At 37.4% G+C, this 21,029-nt stretch overlaps 1 protein-coding gene, 1 long non-coding RNA gene and 1 pseudogene across 3 annotated transcripts; 1 reads left to right on the top strand and 2 right to left on the bottom strand.

The window, feature by feature from the left end:
- The first annotated feature begins 552 nt into the window (after positions 1-552).
- Positions 553-4,907, top strand: LOC147499031 (BTB/POZ domain-containing protein At1g03010-like; annotated as a pseudogene). Its single transcript, XR_015195671.1, has 4 exons — positions 553-1,021; positions 2,598-2,664; positions 2,888-4,086; positions 4,174-4,907. The product of XR_015195671.1 is annotated as a BTB/POZ domain-containing protein At1g03010-like (transcript).
- Positions 1,915-3,518, bottom strand: LOC147499032 (uncharacterized). The gene is made up of 4 exons (XR_015195672.1): positions 3,382-3,518; positions 3,083-3,209; positions 2,079-2,230; positions 1,915-1,974 (listed from the first exon to the last, which is right to left on the bottom strand). It is a non-coding gene; the product is annotated as an uncharacterized LOC147499032 (long non-coding RNA).
- Positions 4,908-6,491: 1,584 nt separating the features above from the next.
- LOC147499030 (uncharacterized) lies at positions 6,492-14,369 on the bottom strand. The gene is given in 6 exon segments (XM_086560843.1): positions 6,492-7,993; positions 7,995-8,469; positions 8,924-9,022; positions 9,347-9,699; positions 13,295-13,412; positions 13,747-14,369. Coding segments are annotated over 6 exon segments (2,607 nt in total). The 5' UTR covers positions 14,328-14,369; the 3' UTR covers positions 6,492-7,012.
- Between the last annotated feature and the right edge of the window lie 6,660 nt (positions 14,370-21,029).

Below are 21,029 nucleotides of genomic sequence, written 5' to 3'. Positions count from 1 at the left end.
TCAATATATTAGAAATTTAAAAGCAGAGTAGGGTCTCATGTTTTGTACATCATAATGGAACCTACAAGCTTTACTCAGGCACTCAGGTGCTCTAATGATTCAAAACATGTAATCAAAAAAAATCATATGTTTTCCTATTTCTGTCCCTTCCCTCTCGCCCAGTAGTTTTAAATCAATCAATGAAGCAAACCTCCCAAATTTAGGATTCACATGACACACACATAATGTGACACCCCCTTAACATGAAACTACAAATAGATCAATCCTAGCCACTGGTATAAATCAAAGAGCAAGTATCACTCTGACTATATATTTAATTACCACATCAAAAATAACATATCAACTCATTAACCTATGCTCAAAAGTTTGTCACACTAATTACGACTTAAGTGTGCAAAGCTAACTTTATTAGGCTTATCTTTTGCTTTCGATTCCATTATGTCATCCAGGTCATCCTCTCCTCTTGGTTGCTACTTTAGTAAAACTTTAAACTTAATTTAGATTTGTTTAAAGAATCTTTGTGTGGGTAGCTTTCATTAGCCATAATTACAACCCCTCAAGACACTGCAACCTTTCAGGAATCCAGCAAGCCAAACAAATCAAATTGAAGAACATCTTTTAACTTCACCGAAAAGTACAAAGAAGAGAGCTATATTTTCCTGACCTTAGATTAAGCAGATTTAAAACCTTTAAAGCATATCACTAACACTTTCTCACTCCTTTAATCCTGCATGTGTTCATGTAACTTTCATCTCACTTCAAACATTCTTTGCTCAGGAGAGAAACAGACAGAGAGAGACTCTTCCCCCTTAAGAACATACCAACTTGCTCTTCTGTACCACTTCAGTACTGAGACACTGAGTAGAGTGTTGATTGTTTGTGTCTTGGTGGCTCAGACATTTGGAGTTGAATAGTTGGGTTACATATAGATGGGTGTCACTACAGTAGGTGAACTGAAGCCAAGTATCTCTGGGAAGAGGACATTTCGTCCTAGTTTGAGCACTAGGCATGCAACTGAATGGTATTCTTCCGGTTCTCTTCTTTTCTACCAAATATTAGTAGTAAGGACTAAAAGGTTTCCACCATAATATGCTAGAGGCTGGAGTTTTGGCGTCACACAGACTCACAGTGCTCTTTTATTTTTATTTTTTCAATTATTATGTGTTTGCTTTTAAGAGCTTATACCAGGATTACCAGCTAGTTTGGTGTCCAGATTCGCTACATTAATCTAGGAAGGGAAACCCATCGAAAACTATCCATGCCAAGTAAAACTAAACTGACCCGTTTCCTACTCGTTTAATTCTTGGAAAGCAAAAAGGCTTTGGATTAAGGGTGTAAGTTGCAAACTTTTGGACGTCTATACAAGAAGTTCGTCTAGTAAAGAGACTTGGAAAATAGGATTAAGAGTTTGTGAAGTATCTCCCGTAAAGATTGTATAAAATGAGTTGTCAGCTCTGGAGAAGACTAATGCAACGAATAATCCAATATAGATTAAACAATTCTCAAGTAATTTTTTTCTATTTCCCTTTTTTTAATAAAATCAAGTATTACAGAGCGTGGAAAAAACTTGCATCACTACCGTGTTTACAAAACTAATGAACAGAGATATTTCATACTAAAACATCTTCAAATTGCAGGGACATTCGAGTAAACAATAACTGAGTCTGACAAACAATTTAGGACTGCACCCAGATAGCATGTGTAACAAAATTCGATAGAGAAGTCATCAGCTTATATTTCATAATACATGCTCAATCTGATCATAGGTGTTGAGAGATTACTCCTTCCATCATCAGCTTATTTCATACTATGCTCTTCAGGTAAATGAAGAAACAGGCAGACGATCTAGCATCTTACAATTCTATTGTGTATATCTTTACCCCTTGACGAAAACAACCCATTAAACATGGCCTTGAGCTTCTAATAAACAGTCAAATGGCATGAGTCCAGACCCAGATTCATGAAATCCTTATCCTGCACAATATGCAAAAGTGAATTAGTCCTCTGCTCATAAACAATGTGTAGTAGAAGCTTTCAAAATAGTTCTGAGAGCTGTACAAAATGGCAAGGTCTTGTACCACATCAAGGTACTAATAATTCCTAAATAGACCATCAGATTCATTTCCCACAAGTGGACGCCATGTGGTTCATTCTTTCCTCTTGTTGCTCTAGTCCAGCCGTTCCCAATTTAACAGACTTCAGCTTTTCACCATTGAGTCCGCCAGTCTCCCTCCATCACATAAAAATAGAGCAATGTGGTCTGATGTAATAAATTTTGCACAGGCACTTAAAAATGAAAGGTACACTCATGTCAGAAGGAAGCACTTCAAAATCGAAGGTATACAGAAGATGAGATCAAGCTTTCACCTAATACGCCACAAACGTTTCTGCATAGCCACCACTCAGATTGAACCACCCCTACTTTCCAAAAAAGAATAATAAAATTATTATTATTATTATTATAAATAAATAAATAATGGATGTTCGTGAGGGTACTACTCCTAGTCATTTATAGCTCTAAAACTTATTCTAGCACATTTACTCACCAAATCCAATTATTCCTCAAGCACTTAAATGAGTTATTCTTGTCCTCGCAGGCCTATTTCTGATGTATCTAGTGATCTAACTGTTGAAGTTGGACCAACCAGCTTCTTACTTCACAAGGTAAGCAGAGTAGGGTCACATTCATTTTTTTCCTTTCTTCCAGTTATTTGACACCAAATCCAAGTGATACCAACTCAATGCGGTTTGAAGAAATAGAGCTGGGTTGGTAGTTATCAGTTTTACTCGGGCAAAAAAAAGGGGTTTTCTAGTCCAAAAAGGAAAAAGGAAGAGAAGAGAAGAGGATGCAACAGATGCTTGATTCATAAATTACCCTCTTTTGCAGTTCCCTCTGGTTTCTAGGAGCGGGAGGATTCGAAAATTAGTATCAGAAACAAAGGATTCAAAAGTTCCACGGATAAATCTCCCAGCAGTTCCAGGAGGACCTGAGGCTTTTGAGCTAGCTGCAAAGTTCTGTTACGGAATAAACATAGAAATAACACTACCAAATGTTGCCATGCTACGGTGTGCAGCTCATTACCTGCAATTGACTGAAGAGTTTGCTGAGAAAAACTTGGAAATCAGGACAGAGATATATCTTAAAGAGATGGTGCTCCAGAATATCTCAAACTCAATAGCTGTTCTACACTGCTGCAAAAGCCTCTTACCTGTAGCAGAGGAAATCAACTTGGTTAACAGGATTATAAACGGAATTGCATCTAACGCCTGTAAGGAACAGCTTACATCCGGTTTATCTAAACTTGGAAACACTTTCCAAGCCAAACCTATAACGAGCATAGAAACTGAAACCCCGACGGACTGGTGGGGAAAGGCACTCACAGTGCTTAACCTGGATTTCTTCCAGCGTGTTGTATCAGCACTGAAATCGAAGGGTCTGAAACAGGACTTGATCAGCAGGATCTTGATAAATTACGCACAAAACTCCCTTCAAGGTCTTCTTGTCAGAGACCCTCAACTAGTCAAAGAAAACATCTTGGATGTGGAATGCCTAGAAGAAACAGAGAGTAACTGTTGAAGTAATTGTCAGTCTCCTTCCAACTCAATCTAGAAAGAGTACAGTACCAATGGCATTTCTATCAAGTTTGCTGAAGACAGGCAATAAGCAGTTCAGCATCAGCCACTTGCAGGTCTGACTTAGAGAGGAGGATGGGCCTGCAATTGGACCAGGCGATTCTGGAAGACATCCTCATCCCCACAAACTCACAGAGTAAAAATCACCAGCCGCTGTATGAAACTGATACCATAGTTAAGACCTTCTCCATATTCTTAAATGTGGATGAGGATGACAATGAAGAGAACAACTTGAAAGACGAAGTTGAATTGAGTTATGATTTTGACAGCCCTGGTTCTCCTAAGCAAAGCTCCATTCTTAAGGTTTCAAAGCTACTGGACAACTATCTAGCAGAAATTGCTCTAGATTCAAATTTAATACCATCCAAGTTCATTGCTCTAGCAGAACTACTTCCAGACCATGCACGCATCATAAGTGATGGGTTATACAGAGCAGTAGATATTTTCCTGAAGGTAAAATCTAACTTTCAAGGAAAACAGTAGTTTTGGCTTTAAGCATTAATATGCAAGTGTATACACTTATCACTTATCTCAATGTAGGTTCATCCAAATATCAAGGATTCTGAACGCTACCGATTATGCAAAACTATTGACTGTCAGAAGCTATCACAGGAGGCCTGCAGCCATGCAGCTCAAAATGAAAGGTTACCTGTGCAGATGGCTGTTCAAGTGCTGTATTTTGAGCAAATCAGGCTTAGGAATGCAATGAATGGAGGTCACAATCAGTTATTCTTTGGTTCAATGAACAGCCAATTCCCACAACGTTCAAGCAGCGGTGCAGGCAGTGGAGCCATCTCCCCAAGAGATAACTATGCTTCAGTGAGAAGAGAGAACCGAGAGCTGAAGCTCGAAGTTGCAAGAATGAGAATGAGGTTGACTGACCTAGAGAAGGATCATGTCTCTATGAAGCAGGATCTTGTTAGGTCAAACCCTGCGAACAAGATTCTCAAATCTTTGAGCAGAAAACTAAGCAAGCTCAATGACCTATTTCGGATAAATAACGTCAGGCCAATTGGTGCAAACCCTAATTCAGAACATCGATTCCTCTTTCAGAAGCGAAGGCGCCACTCCCTTTCTTGACCACTTACAAGTATCTATAAGAGTGTATAGTAAAAAAGTTATGAATGTATCTATTCTCAGGTTCACTGTTTTGATACCAAATCTTTTCTCTGAATCATACCTTAGACCTTCAAGTAGACAACTAAGCAAATGTTCTATTAGAGTCGTGTATTAACTATTAAGTGTGTGAACATAACTAGCAGGATTTTGATGTAGCCTGAGCCCTGAAGCATAGTACAAAATATAAGAATATAGCTATTTATCGATATACAATTTCTGGATATGTATAGTGGATACATCCCCTTCTTTGGAGATATTTGACATTGTCTCACATGCAAATATCGTGGATATATCTAAAATATCGTAGATATTGTAGATATTTCTTTATATATCATGATACATTATTTATATTTATTTGAAATATAATGATAAATATTAAATAAAATTGTTATATATACAAAATATTGTCAAATATCGCAAAATATTCCCAAATATCACAAATATCATAAATATCGTTAAAATATCACCGATATTTATAGTCGTATATATCTCTAAACATATCGTGATATTTATATATTTTTTTTTCGAAATCTAGATAGATATCTCCAAATATTAGATATATCGGGATATTTTGTACTATGGCCTGAAGAGCCAATAGAACTCATCTTTTCCAGAAAAAGAAAATTACTACTGTTCCGAATACACTAACATTAACAGTATAATGAAAAGAGGCATATTCAACTAGGGCTGGTCATCGAGCTACTCGTGTCGAGTACTAGGGTGCTCAAGTTCGGCTCATGTATCTCTCTCGAGTCAAGCTCAAATTTTGTTCGAGCTTTATTTCAGACTTTCGAGCTCGACTCATCGAGTATTCGAGTAGCTCAATGAGTCTAGATTCCTATTCTTCTAGACTACAACTAGTTTGATTTGACTTGTATTATGTATAAGCTCAACTTCAACACAAACTAGAAATAATTGAGCACAAATAGACTCCAAATAAGACCAAAATAACTTGTTAAACTCATCTAATAAAATACTAAAATGCAACTACAATTCACTAATACCACAATAACCACTATCAAACAACTATTTAAAGGTATGCACATTATAAATACAATCAATATGTGTCGAGTAATTATAATCCAACACACTAATATAAATAATTATCCCAAATAAGCATTAACATAACTATGTAAAGTGCAAACTGCGAGTAGCTCGCGAGCGTCTCGAGTTCAAGCTCGAGTTTTAAAATGTGCTCAAACTCGATTCATATTATTGAATGAGCAAGTTTGAGTCGAGCCTTTGACGAGCCGAGCTCAAATTACTCACGAATAGCTCGACTCGATGACCAGCCTTTGACGAGCCGAGCTCAAATTACTCACGAATAGCTCGACTCGATGACCAGCCATATATTCAGCATATAATAGAAGAATTCTAAACTCTAATTCTCGGATCTATAACAGTGTACACTGTTAAATCTTGAAAATGTAATGATATTGATCATCCATCGTTTCCCATTTCTCTGGATCCAAGGTAATTAATCGAGCACTGCGCTCCACCCACATGGACTTGGGGTTGGGCTTCTAGTGATGTGAGATTGAGTGTTCTCAGATTTGAGAACAACATGTGGTTGGTGGGAAAATGTAAAAGCTCCATTTTAACTCTCTGTAATCTGTCAGGCTGCAATGTGATACTCTATCTCATATTCTCATTGCTCTATTATATTTATTTTATGTTTCATACATAAAAAGTATTTATATTTTAGCAACATCAGTTACAGGATCACCCAAACCAGAACATACAAAAATGTATCACATTACTTATCAATGAATTTCTTGTCTTTCCAAAAATAGAAGAAAAAAGAAAAATAAATTACATGGAAGAAAATCGAGATGTGAACTTCCACTTAAAAGTAGATTTACATGAAAAGATAACAATACTGGTGTTATTAAATTTTACCATATAACCCGGTGGATCTTGCACTTGATATTATCCACCAAAAGACTAGTCTTCCTGAACCAACAACCTCTTCAAGAATGACGAGAAATACAAATTGATTTGGAGAAGAATGCTTTTATTGTGGACTGCCATTATCAAGGACTCCAACTGGAACTCAGTAACTTCTGCTGTTTGATTTGATCCTTTATAAACTCATCTGAGATCCCGCAAGATCCTGTCAACTTCAACTAAGTTGGTTGAATTTTATGTCTAAACATCCATGGGCCCTGAGTTTCAATGTATTGGGAGTATCCAATTTTATATAAGCTTTAATTTTGCACTCGTTTGAAAATCTGAGTTTCGGTCGGCTAAAGGCACCTTTTCATCTCTCGATTATGCGCCTCCTTGGTCTATCATCACTAAAATCTCTTCTCATTTCTGACCGATCATTGAATCCATTAGATCCCCTATTCTTCTGATATCCAATTCCTTCCCCTCTTCTACCTCTACCTGAATCCTGCATATTATCCCACCCAAGTCCTCCCCCTCGTCTATCTCTGCCTGAATTCTGCATATTATCCCTGTCATTTGGGCGTCTCCCACCATAGCCATAGCCATCTCCATTAGATTCTCTGTTGTTTCTGTAGGAACCCGGAGATGGTCTTCCAAAATCAGTATTACCATATGAATTCCTTCTCCCACCATATCCATCTCCACTAGATTCTCTATTGTTACGTTGAGAACCTCGAAAAGTTCTCCCATGATTATTACCGAAGGAGTTCCCTCTGTCACTCATCCTAACATTTGGTCTGAATTCTTCGTTTCGTGCTGACTCAAACTGACCATGACTCCTGAAACTGTTCCTCCCTCTACTAGGGCCTGCCCCGTTTCCTCTAAACTTATTTCTACTGGAATGTAGAGTATCATCATCAGATTCTGAACCAAATGCAAGCCCATCCTCAGAACCAGAATCTCCTCCTCTACGAAAACCTCTTTTATTTGAACTCAGTTTGTTGCTTTTACTATGGTTAGATCCAATACCACGATCTATATCACCATCTGAATCAGAACCAAAGTCAAGTTCACGGTCTGAACCAAATTTTTTTCCCTTGTATGAACCACTTCGACCTCTACCCCTGATTCCATTCCTTGAATCTCCAACATGACTAGATTTCCAACCAGAATGAACTGAAGGTTCTTCATCCGAGTCCAAATCATTCAAATCATCCTCAGAGCCTGAAAATTCTTTCCTCTGCACTGGCCTAGATGTCTTATTGCATGAGGAAGAATAAGTCCTCCCTTGAGCATGCGAAAAATTACCGGATTCATCAGAATCATCAGATTCGGAGTACCCTTCTTCCCCTCGAGAAATCCTTTGAAGCCTTGTGCATTGAGTTATTATTTGGTGTCTCTAGCTCATAACTATCGATGTCATCGTCCTCTTCATCATCGAAGTCATCAAATCCTGTGCCAGACTTCTTTTGATCAAGATCTGAATATCTGCCCTTTCCGTTGGATCTCAGTGTTCTGCGGGTCTCAGAATCATCTTCAAATCCCCTTGAATTTCCAAATTCAGTATTGTTCTCTATAGGTGAATCTTCAGCGGTTCTGGGAGAATCAGCATACTCGAAAGCTGCAACATCTGCACCATCTGATTCATTGTCGTCAAAGTCGAAATTCCAGGCATTAGAACCCTCAGGCACATCAGTGACCCTCTCCGACTTTGTCCTAGGACCAACATGCCTTTCCTGCATTTGGCTCTCCATGAATGCATCAGGTGGCCGCTTGTGATCACAGTGAAAACATGCCATATTTCGCCTATAATTTAAGAAGTTGCACCTGCCAATGAAAAGAAATGATAACAACTGTGTCAGAATTGTCACTTCAAAATATTCTAACTGCATATCAATGGGCAAAAGAAAATTCGACCATAGGAGGTAACACGATGAGAAACAGAAAATCAAGCCAAAGTTCGGACTACCATGGCACCATAAGTTCATCAAGATTAAAATGCCATGCCAGTCCTAAACTTAGATTTACTATTTCACACAGTAAAAAGTCAAATAAAAATATTCTGACAGGAATTTTAACAGGTGAGGTTTCTATTGTATCTACGCAAATGAAAACTAAAATGTCTAGTAAGTAGTCACTGTAATTGACAATATATATACCAATCAAACTGGACCAATTTGTCCTCTTATATCCAAAGTGAGGAAACAAAAGGCCACATATCCAATACTAGATCAAAAAAAAAAACTTAAAAAAGTAGTGGAATTGTGGAGAAGAAACCTACTCAGGACACTCCCATTCCCCTGGAAGCAGTTGTCTCTTTGGACGTTTCGCATCGCATTGCAAGCAAACAGTGTTCTTTGCGAAATTCATGAAGTCACACCTGAAACCAATACACATCATCTTTATAAAGTTTCTTTAATGAAAACATCAAAAGCACCAAAATTACACATTGGATGGATATATAACAATTTTCTAGTATGATGATAGTGTAAATGGTAAGGATGGTCGACAAAATCAGTACGTAGACAGTCAAACCAGGTTGATCCAGGCAAAATCTCCTTGCCTGGATCGCTATGACCTCCAGATCCAAAAATTCTTGGGGTAAAACCGAAAAATTATACACATGCATCTTGTGTAACACGTTCTTATAGCAGGAATAAGAAATATGAAATGATCAAATCATAAGCACACTGATAATACATACTTAGGACAGAGCCAATCCCCTTTTTTCATCTCAACATCGTCACGTCCTACTCGTTTCCTTGGTGTAGGAGGTGGTTGCTTTACTTTTGGTGGAGGCTTCCTGATTACAGGAGGTGGAAGATTTGGATCTATTGGAACTGCACTTAACTTGACAACCTCATGAAGCAATTTACGGACTACAGTTTTCACAGATTTCAATTTCAGGAGAGATTTGTTTTCAACCGAACGACCGACAGGATCGAACCCATATGCCAATAGGATACGCATAACATCGAGGGTCCGGGTTTCATCTTCTTTACGTGCCAGAAGATATGCTTTTTCACAGGAGCTCCTCAAATTGCATGAACTACAGACCTGCGAGTCGATAACTGGGAAATTAATAAGAAGTCAATATAATCCTCTTGTTACTCATTTTAGATGGAAACTTAAATATATTTCACTATAGCGAGAGTAAATGTGCACTACTGAGAACACCTGGTTCTCATGCAGGGATGCTTTAAGATTAAAATTTCAATAAGACCATAGGAAAGAGCTATACTAACAGAATGGAAGTTAGTCATAGCCCTGGCAAATAAGAGTTTTCTGAAAGTACTTAAAAGCAAACTATCTTCTGCCCAACAGATCCCCGACACCAAGGGGAGTAATCCCTTGATATGTTAAAAAAGATATAGGGCTACTTGATTAAACAGTAACATAATTCAATTTTAAAAAAAAGCTAGGTTACATTGACACGGGCACGCGTGTCGGTGTCCGACACGGATACGGGGTGTCGGATACGGCGAGCAGTTGAAGATCGACACGGGGACACGGATAGGAATAATTAATTATTTTTTTAATAATTATAAATTTATTAAATTAGATGGTAAATCAGAAATTCGAGGTAAATTAAATACAATATGTGTCCGTGTGTGTCCGACACGGATACAGACACGGACACGTGAATACGTATCCAACACAGATTTTTTTCAAAATATGGCGTGTCCATGTAACCTAGAAAAAAAGTAAAAACCATATCGAAAAGAAAAGAAACTAACAAATCGTAAAAAAAAATATATATATACACACACACACACACACACACATTCTTGCTGCATTTCGATTTTCGACAAGTCAAAACCACTTTACAGACCTACACAGACATCTAGAATTCCCATAATATTCACACATAGGCTCAAGACCAGAAGTATGCAAAGACTGTAGTAGCCGTAGATGCCCCAAGGATATGTTACACCCTACTCTTGCATCATTTGCATCAACACATTGTCATTTAGCTTCTTGCTTGCAAGTTTAGTTGCAATCATTTAGTGTACATAACTTCACATGCATGCTCTAGTGCGTGCACCTGGATATATATAGTCAATAGCTTGACTCATAATGCGCGAAGAGGGATTACGTTAAGTCTTAACAAGGGGCTTGAATAAAGGTTTCACATCTGAAAGTTGTTATTAAGATTCCCAGGCTTTGGCTTGGATACCAACTAGTTGAGCGGTCTAATGAAGTCGAGATTCCAAAATCATCAAGGGCTCTAAATTTGCATTCGTAGGAGCCAAAACCATCCCAACTCTAAATTTGTTACATACAAAAGGCAAAGAGGAAATGCACGTTTAATATTGACAACTCCTCATAAGTCTGTAGCACTGTTTTAAAGTATCTATCAAGGCACCCACTGTTCTAAAAATCGGTCTAGGCAGTCTCTAGGTGCTAGGCGGTGCCCAACCGATTCGCCTAAGCCCAAGTTGTTTAAAAATTCGGTAGACCGACTAGGCGGATCTAGGCGGACCCGATTAAAAAGCGGGCTAGGTGGTCCAAAAAAAAAAAAATTTGAATGATTAAATGTCGAAAATTAAAGGCCCGTGTAGGCTTGATTTGAATGAGTTTAAAAGACTAAAGTCTAATGTAAATTATATGTAACTATAACAAAGAGTATGCTTTTATATGAAGTCGATATTCTTCAACTATTACGCATTTTTGTAATAAGTATCTTTGTTTGTGTTTATTTTTTGAATTATGGTAAATGATTTTTTTAATTTCTTATAGTATAGGTGTGTATTGCTATATATATTAGGAAAAAAAACCGCCTAGCGCCTAGCCCGTCTAGGCACTACCTAGAAGGCCTAGGCGCTAGGCGCTCTCCCACCGCCCGACTACCGCCTAGCGTTTTTTAAAACACTGAAGGCACCCCTCACATATCTGAGATGAATGAAATAATGCAATATTCTTTCCACTCATGGTACCAAAAAACTGACCTGAGCCATTTTGCTCATTTTAAAACCCCTAAGGTTTCACTCTATCAAGACAGTTCTAATCATAGACTTGCAGCAACTTGTATGAGTTGTGATAAAAGTAAACACAAAGCTTATTTTTTTAAAATAAAGCACTTGAATACTACTACTTGAATCAGTGCATTGTTCTCAATGGCACAAATACAAATAATTGTTCTACGGTACCATTTCCAGATCCACTTAATCACTAGCAAGTTTAGTATCTCAAAGCCCCCAAGGTTACATTTTCATAAAACCGCACCCATACTGTCCTACACAAAGCCCCATGACCCACCCATATTTATATCCCTCGAGCTGGACTTGACTACAAGAGGTAGCCTAACACCTAATAGCAGAAGCCTAGGAAGCACGGATATGGATACGCGGACACGACATTTTTCAAAAATATAGGATACGGATCGTCATGGATACGTTTGAATAATATATATATATTTCACCAAATTCAAATTAAAATGGCAATTCTACTTCATAAAATGACCAATTCAAACACATTAAGCAGCAACTTTGTATAAGTGTATAACACTGCAAGCAAATGCCAACAAAAAAGTTCAAAACAATACAATGGATTTGTCAATCAAGTTGTCCAACTTCAACTAAGTCATTTTCTACATCTTAATTCACTTCATCTTTATTCTCTTGCATCTCTTCTTATCTTGGATTTTATTTCACTTTTTTTTTTTTGTTGAAGTTCCAAAAAAAATTTGTGAGATTACTATTCCCGCATATCCGCCACGTATCCCCCGCGTATCCCCACGTATCCCCGTGTATCCCCCGTTATCGGAAAATAAAAAAATTAATTAAAAATCGGATACTCCAAATTGCGTATCCGACCATTATCCGAGGCGATATCGATCCGTGTCGATCACGATCGGACACGGATACTTCACCCATATAGAAGTATCCGTGCTTCATAGGCAGAAGCTAGAGAGCCAAGGTTATCCATAGCTCAAATACCCTATAGCCTACAAATAACACCTTACAAGGAACAAGTAACACCTTACACACTATTTTGGCTATTTTAACCGTCAAACCAAACACCGCCTCTTAACAGCATAGAATGCCTTTAAGATTTCTCCACTGGGTGAGGTCATTAAAAGAAACCAAGCACAAAAAGCAAAGACGATCTGGACTATTTCCATCCTAAACTAATGCATCAGTCAGCAGGAGCCTCAGGAATGTTGTGCTATACTACGTGGTTCCCTTTAGATTAGAGATCCTAGTCGGGGGAGCCTCGTCCCAACGTGCTTTGCAACAAAAAAGAAAAAGAAAAAGAAATAAAATAAAATAAAAATAACAACATAAAGACTAAGCAGAGTGTAAATATGAGCTGATTTCTTGTATGGTGTCCATATCTTGGCTTTCATGAACTCATCACATGCCCAGTAAATAGTTTTTCAACTAGCAAGAATAGGAAAAGAAAAAGAAAAACAGTTGCTTCTCTATCCCCACTCTCACCCTCTATTCTTGTGTAGTATGAATTCAAGATTCTATGTTTGGCCAAATTTTAAGGTCCATACCCATTTCAAGTCTCACAAACACTGGTATAGAAGGGCAGCTATATTTCATTTTTTATATAGGTAAAACAATATATTAGCAACAGGGTCAAAAGAAAGAAAACTAACATAATAGCTGCCAATAAGTTCAAAAGCAAAGTGTTAAATACATACATCTCCTTCATCGAGGTGGACATGTTTTCTCAACATCTTTCCAGAAAAAACTACTTTCTTGTCCGTACTTGGGCATCCATGACCGACCAAAATCTGTATGTCCTGCCTCGATAACGACCTGAAAGCTATTCCCAACTTAACATAGGTAGAAAAGTAGAATGACTTTAACCAAAAACAACAATATATGCAAAATGAACACAAGTTATAAGAAAGCATAAAACCAGAAATCCATGACAACATAACATGCATTGCTAAGAGACTTATTTCAATTGTTGTTTTAACCCTTGATAAGCATACTTATATAGTTCTATTAATATGAGCATTATTTCAGTTACTCTTAGTAAACCTGGGTTTGAGCTGGTCCTAATAACAATTCTTCAGTTACAGCTAAAACTAAAACACCCCAAACTTATTAAACCACATAAAAACAAAACAAAATACTAGAAATATACCTCAAGATATCAAACCTATCTCGACCGAAATTAAGCACCGCAGTTCGAACAGCAGTCCAATCACGACTAATATCATACCCTTCCTCGAAAGGAAAATCCGTAACATCAATATCCAAATCCTTAACAATCTTATCCTCATCTCTTCTCCTATGATCAAAATAAGTCTGCTGCACTAATCTCTCCATCAATTCAACCCATTCTGGCCATGGGTGAACTAATTCAACTTCTTTCTTAAACAGACTTTGATTTTTCTTAACACCCTTTTCTTCTTCTAATTTCTCACACTCATTTTCATTTCTCTTCTTTTTAGTTTCTTTCCAAGCTCTAATTCTCTGCAATGCATCGTCGTTATTACTTCTTTCTTTACCAAGTACGTCCATTTGTTCGAAAACAAAGCTCATTCTATCTGAAAGACTTGTTTTTTTCGAGTTGGAAATATTTGGTGTTTGTGTTGGGAGAAGTTGAGAAGTTGTGAAGGGTTTTGAGAAGATGGTGTTTGAGAAATGGAAAGTTCTAGAAGGGAGATGAAATGGGTATTTGAGGAATGGGAAATTGCGGAGGAGGAGGAGAGAGATTGCCATTGGAAGAGAAATGAGGAGTGAGCTCTAAAACCCTTCTTCCATTGATGAAGATGAAAGCCCTTAAACCCTGTTGTTGGGCTTCATTTCTTTGAAAAGCCCAAATTGTTTGGGCCGAGTGTCTGGGTTTAGGTATTGGGCTTTTGGAGTTAAGATTTGGAGATGCACTTAACTTTTCAGCTTAAAGTCCAATGGGAGTGCTATATGGCCTGCTATTGAGGCCGTTGTACAAGCTCTAAATTTGGCTAGTCTGATAAATCCAACTAAATTTGAGGGCTTCTGTAGAACTTCTATAATTTAAGTGATGGACGTTTGTACTACTTAAGTGTGCATACTAATGGATGGACGGCAAAAATTGTGTCATCCATATCCTTTTAGCACTTCCAATTTCCAAATTAAAATTTGCATTAGAATGACTTGCATACTAATGGATGGACGGCAGAAATTGTGTCTTCCATATCCTTTTAGCATTTCCAATTTCCAAATTAAAATTTGCATTAGAATGACTTGCATACTAATGGACTGCGGAAATTGTGTCATCCATATCCTTTTAGCACTTCCAATTTCCAAATTAAAATTTGCATTGGAATGACTGGCTGGGATAAGTGCTAAAATAGTGATGTGGCACCTCGTTGACAGGCTATGTATAAAACCCCCCATCGTACTTGCTTGCTCTTAGTGCTTGGCAAATTTATAAGTGTGGAAGTTGGTAGCTTCACATATGAAGATAAAGAAACACATAAGTGTGTGTTTATGTTTTTCAAGGGTAATGATGAAGACAATTAAGACACAGTCACACAACTGAAAGTCATGATTAAGAAATAGCAGAGATTATTGGTTGGCAACTTGGCATATAGAGTTTGGTTGGGTCTGCCAATTAAAACTTAAAGGTAGTTTAATTGGGCACTCATCAAATTGGATTGGGTAACCCAAAAAAAAAAAAAAATACAATTTTGCCATATTACAAGTTTGCCATCAAAGCGCAGGCCCAACAACCAATTCAACCGGTCTCGCCATAATGAAACCTTCGGGTCGTTTGAGTGTACACTATGGGTGATAATTTTACCCTCAGACCCTCAATCCGGCCCTCAAAAATGCGGTGTCAAAACCCTCAAAAGTTGGCCCTCAAAGATTTGAGGGGGGGGCCCCAGCCCTCATGCATGTTAGCGGCGGGCTAGGGTCTAGGTTCGGAGCATGGGCCCGCCTTCATTTGGCCCTTCCAAGCCCTCACATGGTCCTCAATACTCATAAAATATATTTTATTTTTTTACATTATATATGTAGGGTACCACAATTATCCCTATTTGAACTAAATATTTTCACTACAAATGATGTTTAATAATGGTAGTTTACTACATATCATATGGGATATTTTGTAATTTGAGTAAAATAGGTCAAATATAAAAAGAAAAGTGAACTATGATTATTTTGTGTAAACCCATAATATAAAAAGAAAAGTGAACTATGATTATACTATATATTTGCGTAAACCCTAAAAGAAAACCACGTTTTATAGTTATTTTACATTATATTTATGTATTATACTATAATGATCTAAATTGTATAAAAAAAATTATTAAATTAGTTTTCAATAGGGGATAAATTAGAACATAATATAATATATGCGCTTTTGTAATTGATTTAATGATATGTATATAATAGCATCTTTAGGAGTGATATCAACCTAGCATCAAATACCAAATTTCCAACAATTTGGTGTTTTTTCAACTTCAGGAGAGTCACATATTGATGAAAACACCAAACCAAACACCAAATCGGCCAATATTTGGTTCCAGGTTTGGTGCTGTATCAAATTACTCACGCGGTTTTGCCAAAACCGCGCGGGCTTGGGCTTCTATGGTGCGGTTTTGCCAAAACCGCGTGGGCTTGGGCTTCTATGGGCGCGGTTTTGCCAACACCGCGTGCGTTTTTTCTGAAAATTAGAACTGTGGTGCATAGAACTTGAGAAACTATGAATTGTGCATAGAAGTTAAGAAATTAATAATTGTGCAATTGAAGAAATTAAGAATTGTGATTCAAAATCGAAAAAATTAAAGAAATTAAAAACCTATGATTATGATTATAATTATACAGTCCAAAATCTATGATTATGATATAATATCCAAAAGGATCCAAAACCTATCATATTACATAAAATTTATTTAGCTCTCTGCTTACGCCCCTTACCACTCGATCCCTCTCCTCTCTATTTGGATATTCCTAGTTCGCTCCACCAAGTTCCTAACTTGAGAATCAAGATATTCTTTTGTCCCAGACGAAGGTTAACTACCTCAGCCTGAAGTTCCTCATATCCCTGATGTTGTTGCGTGTACACTTGCTGAATATCTTCATACACTTTTTGAGTCTCGTCATACGCACGTTGGGATTGCTGATATGTCTGAGAATATGCCTCCTCCCTTTCTTGGCTATAATGATACACGGCAGTCCTCATCCCATCAAACATACAAATCTGGTTCTCATATCTTTCCCGAATCTCAGCCTGAAAATCCAAAAAAATACATTGTGAATACATATTATATATATAATGAATAAGAAAAATAAAATAACTAAACTCACTGTGGTATACTGATCAATCTGCGGCTCTAACTCATGGCAACGAGCACGAGGCACCTCAGGAATGGAAATGTAAGCAGCCTCCCCATCAGGTCTACACACGGCAAACATCTGAGGATTACTGGCAGACACAGGAGCTGGATGATATCCAATCAGAGGTTGTAGGTTGTAAACAGGCTGTGGCGGATGAAGAATACGTAGCTCACGTCTCATCCCTTCCAATCCCACAAACTCGAAGTTGCTAGCCCGACCAACAGGGGGCAACAACGGACCCATGGAAACACGGTTCCACCATCTATAATACTGATCAGCAGTCTGCTCAACAACAAAAGAGGACGCATCTAGCCAAGGACCACCACTGCCATGAACTTCATGAACTTGAATTCTTCCCCACGACTTCGCATCACTAACATCTGGCATGGGAGCACATGGAACTCCATAACGTCCAGTCATCTACATCCAACATATGTCGCCACAGTACCAAACCATACAGTCACGTGCGGCAAAAACAACTTTGTGACGTGACAACACACAAGCATGCTGCACAACTGGATCGTCAAAGGCAGTAGTCAAACGCCAAGGTCTCCACTCAATAGATGACAATGATCTAATATCAATCTGAGCACGAACCATACAGACATTATTTCTAATCTACCCCCTGTTACGAGTCAAGTGAGGCCCTGACCAACTACCAAATCTAGGGCGAGTATCAGCAATCATGTATATGTTAAGACAAAGAGTTCGAAAGTACTCATAAAACCAAATCTCTAAAAGTCCTGTGAATCCTGCAATCTAAGGACTTCTACTTCGAATAATCGTGAAGTTTTATCCGACGCTATCAATGTGGCATATCTTGAGCTACCCAGTCATAATCTCTTATAGCATGCAAATCGATACATAAGCATAATATCCCGATCGATTGTAGAATGACCATTGGGAAACAGAACATGCCCCATAAAAACATCAAAAAGCCCTAACATATACATCAGACTTCACTACCGGGTAGAGCGGTCAAAGCTAACTCCATTTTCGTCTATCGGGATCCAAGAGGGGTTCCATATATGCGATATTAATATGAGATAGCTTAATACCAGAAGAATCATAAGCATCCGCATCCAAACGAAGAAAACTCATAAGCATACTATCCATATTCTCATAATTTGTATGAAAAGGTATCGGTTGACCTATACCGATACTCAACCCATAAATCATAGTGAAGTCTAGTGGTGTGAACCCTAACTCCGCACAAGGAAAATGAAATGTATGAGTTATACTCCACCATCTTTCTACTAAAGCTATGACCACTACCCAATCAGCCTTCTCATAATCCACATCAACCAAAAGACCCAAAGGTGTATACAAAATATTATCTCTAATATGTACAAACTCATCCAAACTCTTAATAACCTTCCACCACTCTCTAACACCATGTAAAGCCGATCTAACTCGGTAGTCAATAACATGCTGATATTATGGAAAAATAATAATGCGTATAAGATAAATAATTAATTGGTCCAACCCAACTAATTAATGCATAATATTCAAAATATTTAATTAAAACTAATTAATTACCTGAGTATTAGCCACTGCACTCGACACGTGTTTTGTATCATGTGTAGAAGACACAACTTCCATATCAAGTGCTTCACCGGGTGCAAATTGACAATCGAAGTCGTTCATCTTATACTCTAGTACATAAGGATGTCTATCAGTCGGCGCGACATCCTCGGGTTCTTCTCCCCCACTGTCTTCTCCCCCACCGTATTCTACTTCCTCGGGTTCTTCTCCTTCATCGCCAATGTCGGCTGTGTACTGCCAATCATCACTCTCGAAAGGTTCAAAATGATCCATATAAAATTTCAAGAGTGTAGGTTTTTTTTTTTTTTTTTAACTAAGGAGAGAGTTTATAATTGAGAGAAGAGTTGAAAATGATTGAACCGCGTGGCTTTGGTCCTGATTATATAGAAGTAGCACGCGGTGTTCTGAACACCACGCGATTTTTTGAAAACTGCGTAGGCTTGGGGCCTTGGGCCTGTCAGTTGGGCTTTAGTGGTGCGGTTTTGGGAAAACCGCATGGGCTATATGGCGTGGTTTATCCAAAACCGCGTAGTTTGATGGCGAAAATTGGATGTTGCTCCTAAAGTTGCTTGGTGTTTTTTTGGTAGCTCTCCTAAAGATGCTCTAAGTCAAACAAGCAAATCCAACCTAACAACATACTTAAGTATGAAAAATGTAGATGTTTTAAAAATATCAACTCTTCCACCATCTCTATCTATTTTTTTTTCTAAAGACAAAATAATTAGTTTTGTATACTTATATTAGTTAAAATTGATATTCATAATCAAAGTATGATAAAAATAAATAAAAAATCACCAAAAAAAAAAAAAGTAAACTAGTAAAGTATAATTAGACCCGGCCCTCATTTGTCCCTAAAAAATGAGGGTCGAGGGGCAGTTAAGGGCTTGAGTTTTCATGCTTGACCCTAGTCGACCCGACCCTCAATACAAAATAGGGGGAGACTGACCCGGCCCTCAATCATGAGGGCTTTTATGGTTTGAGGGGCGGGCAAGCACGACCCGGCCCTTTTATCACCCCTAGTGTACACTCAAATGGTCTCACCATGTCGTTTATGTATACAGTCAAACGATACCACTATATCGTTCTAGTGTACATCCACGCGGTCCGAACTTGTCGTTTGAGAATTGGATCCTAGAATCTCCATGGAACGGTCTGATCGTGTCGTTTGAATGTACACTCAAACGGTACCACCATATCGTTTGAGTGTACACTCAAACGGCTTGAACATATCGTTTGAGTATACACTCAAATGGCTTGGCCATATCATTTGAGACAAAGCTCTCTGTTTTTTTCATGGAACGGTCTAACCATGTTGTTTGGTATCACATGCAAGCGGTATGGCTGGGTCATTTGGGGCTTCTATGGAGCAACCTGGGGGAGTTGTTTGGACTAAAATAATTGAGAAGTTCTAAACCAAGGAAATTCCTGATTAACCAATAATTAGCCCGATTAACCAATAAAATTGATTACATAAACACCAATTACACTTTTCTTATACATAAACACCGAACACTTTTCTTATAATACAAAATCATTAATCGATCATAATTGTACAATAATTTATTTAAACAATGATATGCAAATTTGAATTAGTAATGATCAATTATCAACACATCCCAATTGAATTAGCAAAATTGAAATCCGATTTAAAAAATTGGGTTAGGAACAACACAATTAGTTGCACCAACACAATTATATGCACTCTGCACTCTTTATCTGTTATGACATAGTATCTATATAACCAAGTTAAAACATATAATCAAACATGCCAAAATCTAAAATAATAATTTGTTTTATATCTAAACTTGTTATTTTTCCTCTTTTTTTTCAATTGTGAATTATAAACTAATTTAGGGTTTAGGGTTTAGGGTTTACAAATTTTGTACCAACATATTTCACTCAATTATTCGAAATAATAATTTGTTTTGTATCTAAACTTGTTATTTTTTATTTTCTTTTTCAAATTGTGAATGATAAACTAGTTTGGGGGTTCGGGGTTTAGGGTTTAGGGTTCAGGATTTACAAATTTCATACCAACATATTTCACTTAATTATTCGAAATAATAATTTGTTTTATATCTAAACTTGTTATTTTCTATTTTCTTTTTCAAATTATGAATCATAAACTAGTTTGGGGTTTGAGGTTTAGGGTTTACAAATTTCGTACCGACATAAAAAAAAAATTTAATTTCAAACATATTTGACTCAATTATCCAAATCTAAAATAATAATTTGTTTTATATCTAATCTTGTTATTTTCCATTTTTTTTTTCAATTGTGAATAATAAACTAGTTTGGGGTTTAGGGTTTAAGGTTCACAAACATATTTCACTCAATTATTCGAAATATATCAAAATTTCAAATATCTCTACATAGAATACTCAAGTTTCTCATTTACTCCTTACTCCTTTTTTCATACTCAATCAAATACTCAAGTTTCTCATTTACTCCTTATTATTTTCATACTCAATCAAAACCCAATCAAAATCCTAAATGGAACACGAAGATGAAGAAGAAGCATTTGAGGTAATGCTTGAGGTGCAACAACAAATT

This window comes from Coptis chinensis, chromosome 5 (genome assembly GCF_015680905.1).
Source record: "Coptis chinensis isolate HL-2020 chromosome 5, ASM1568090v1, whole genome shotgun sequence".
NCBI lineage: Eukaryota > Viridiplantae > Streptophyta > Magnoliopsida > Ranunculales > Ranunculaceae > Coptis > Coptis chinensis.
This window is presented reverse-complemented; position numbering and strand designations above follow the sequence as displayed.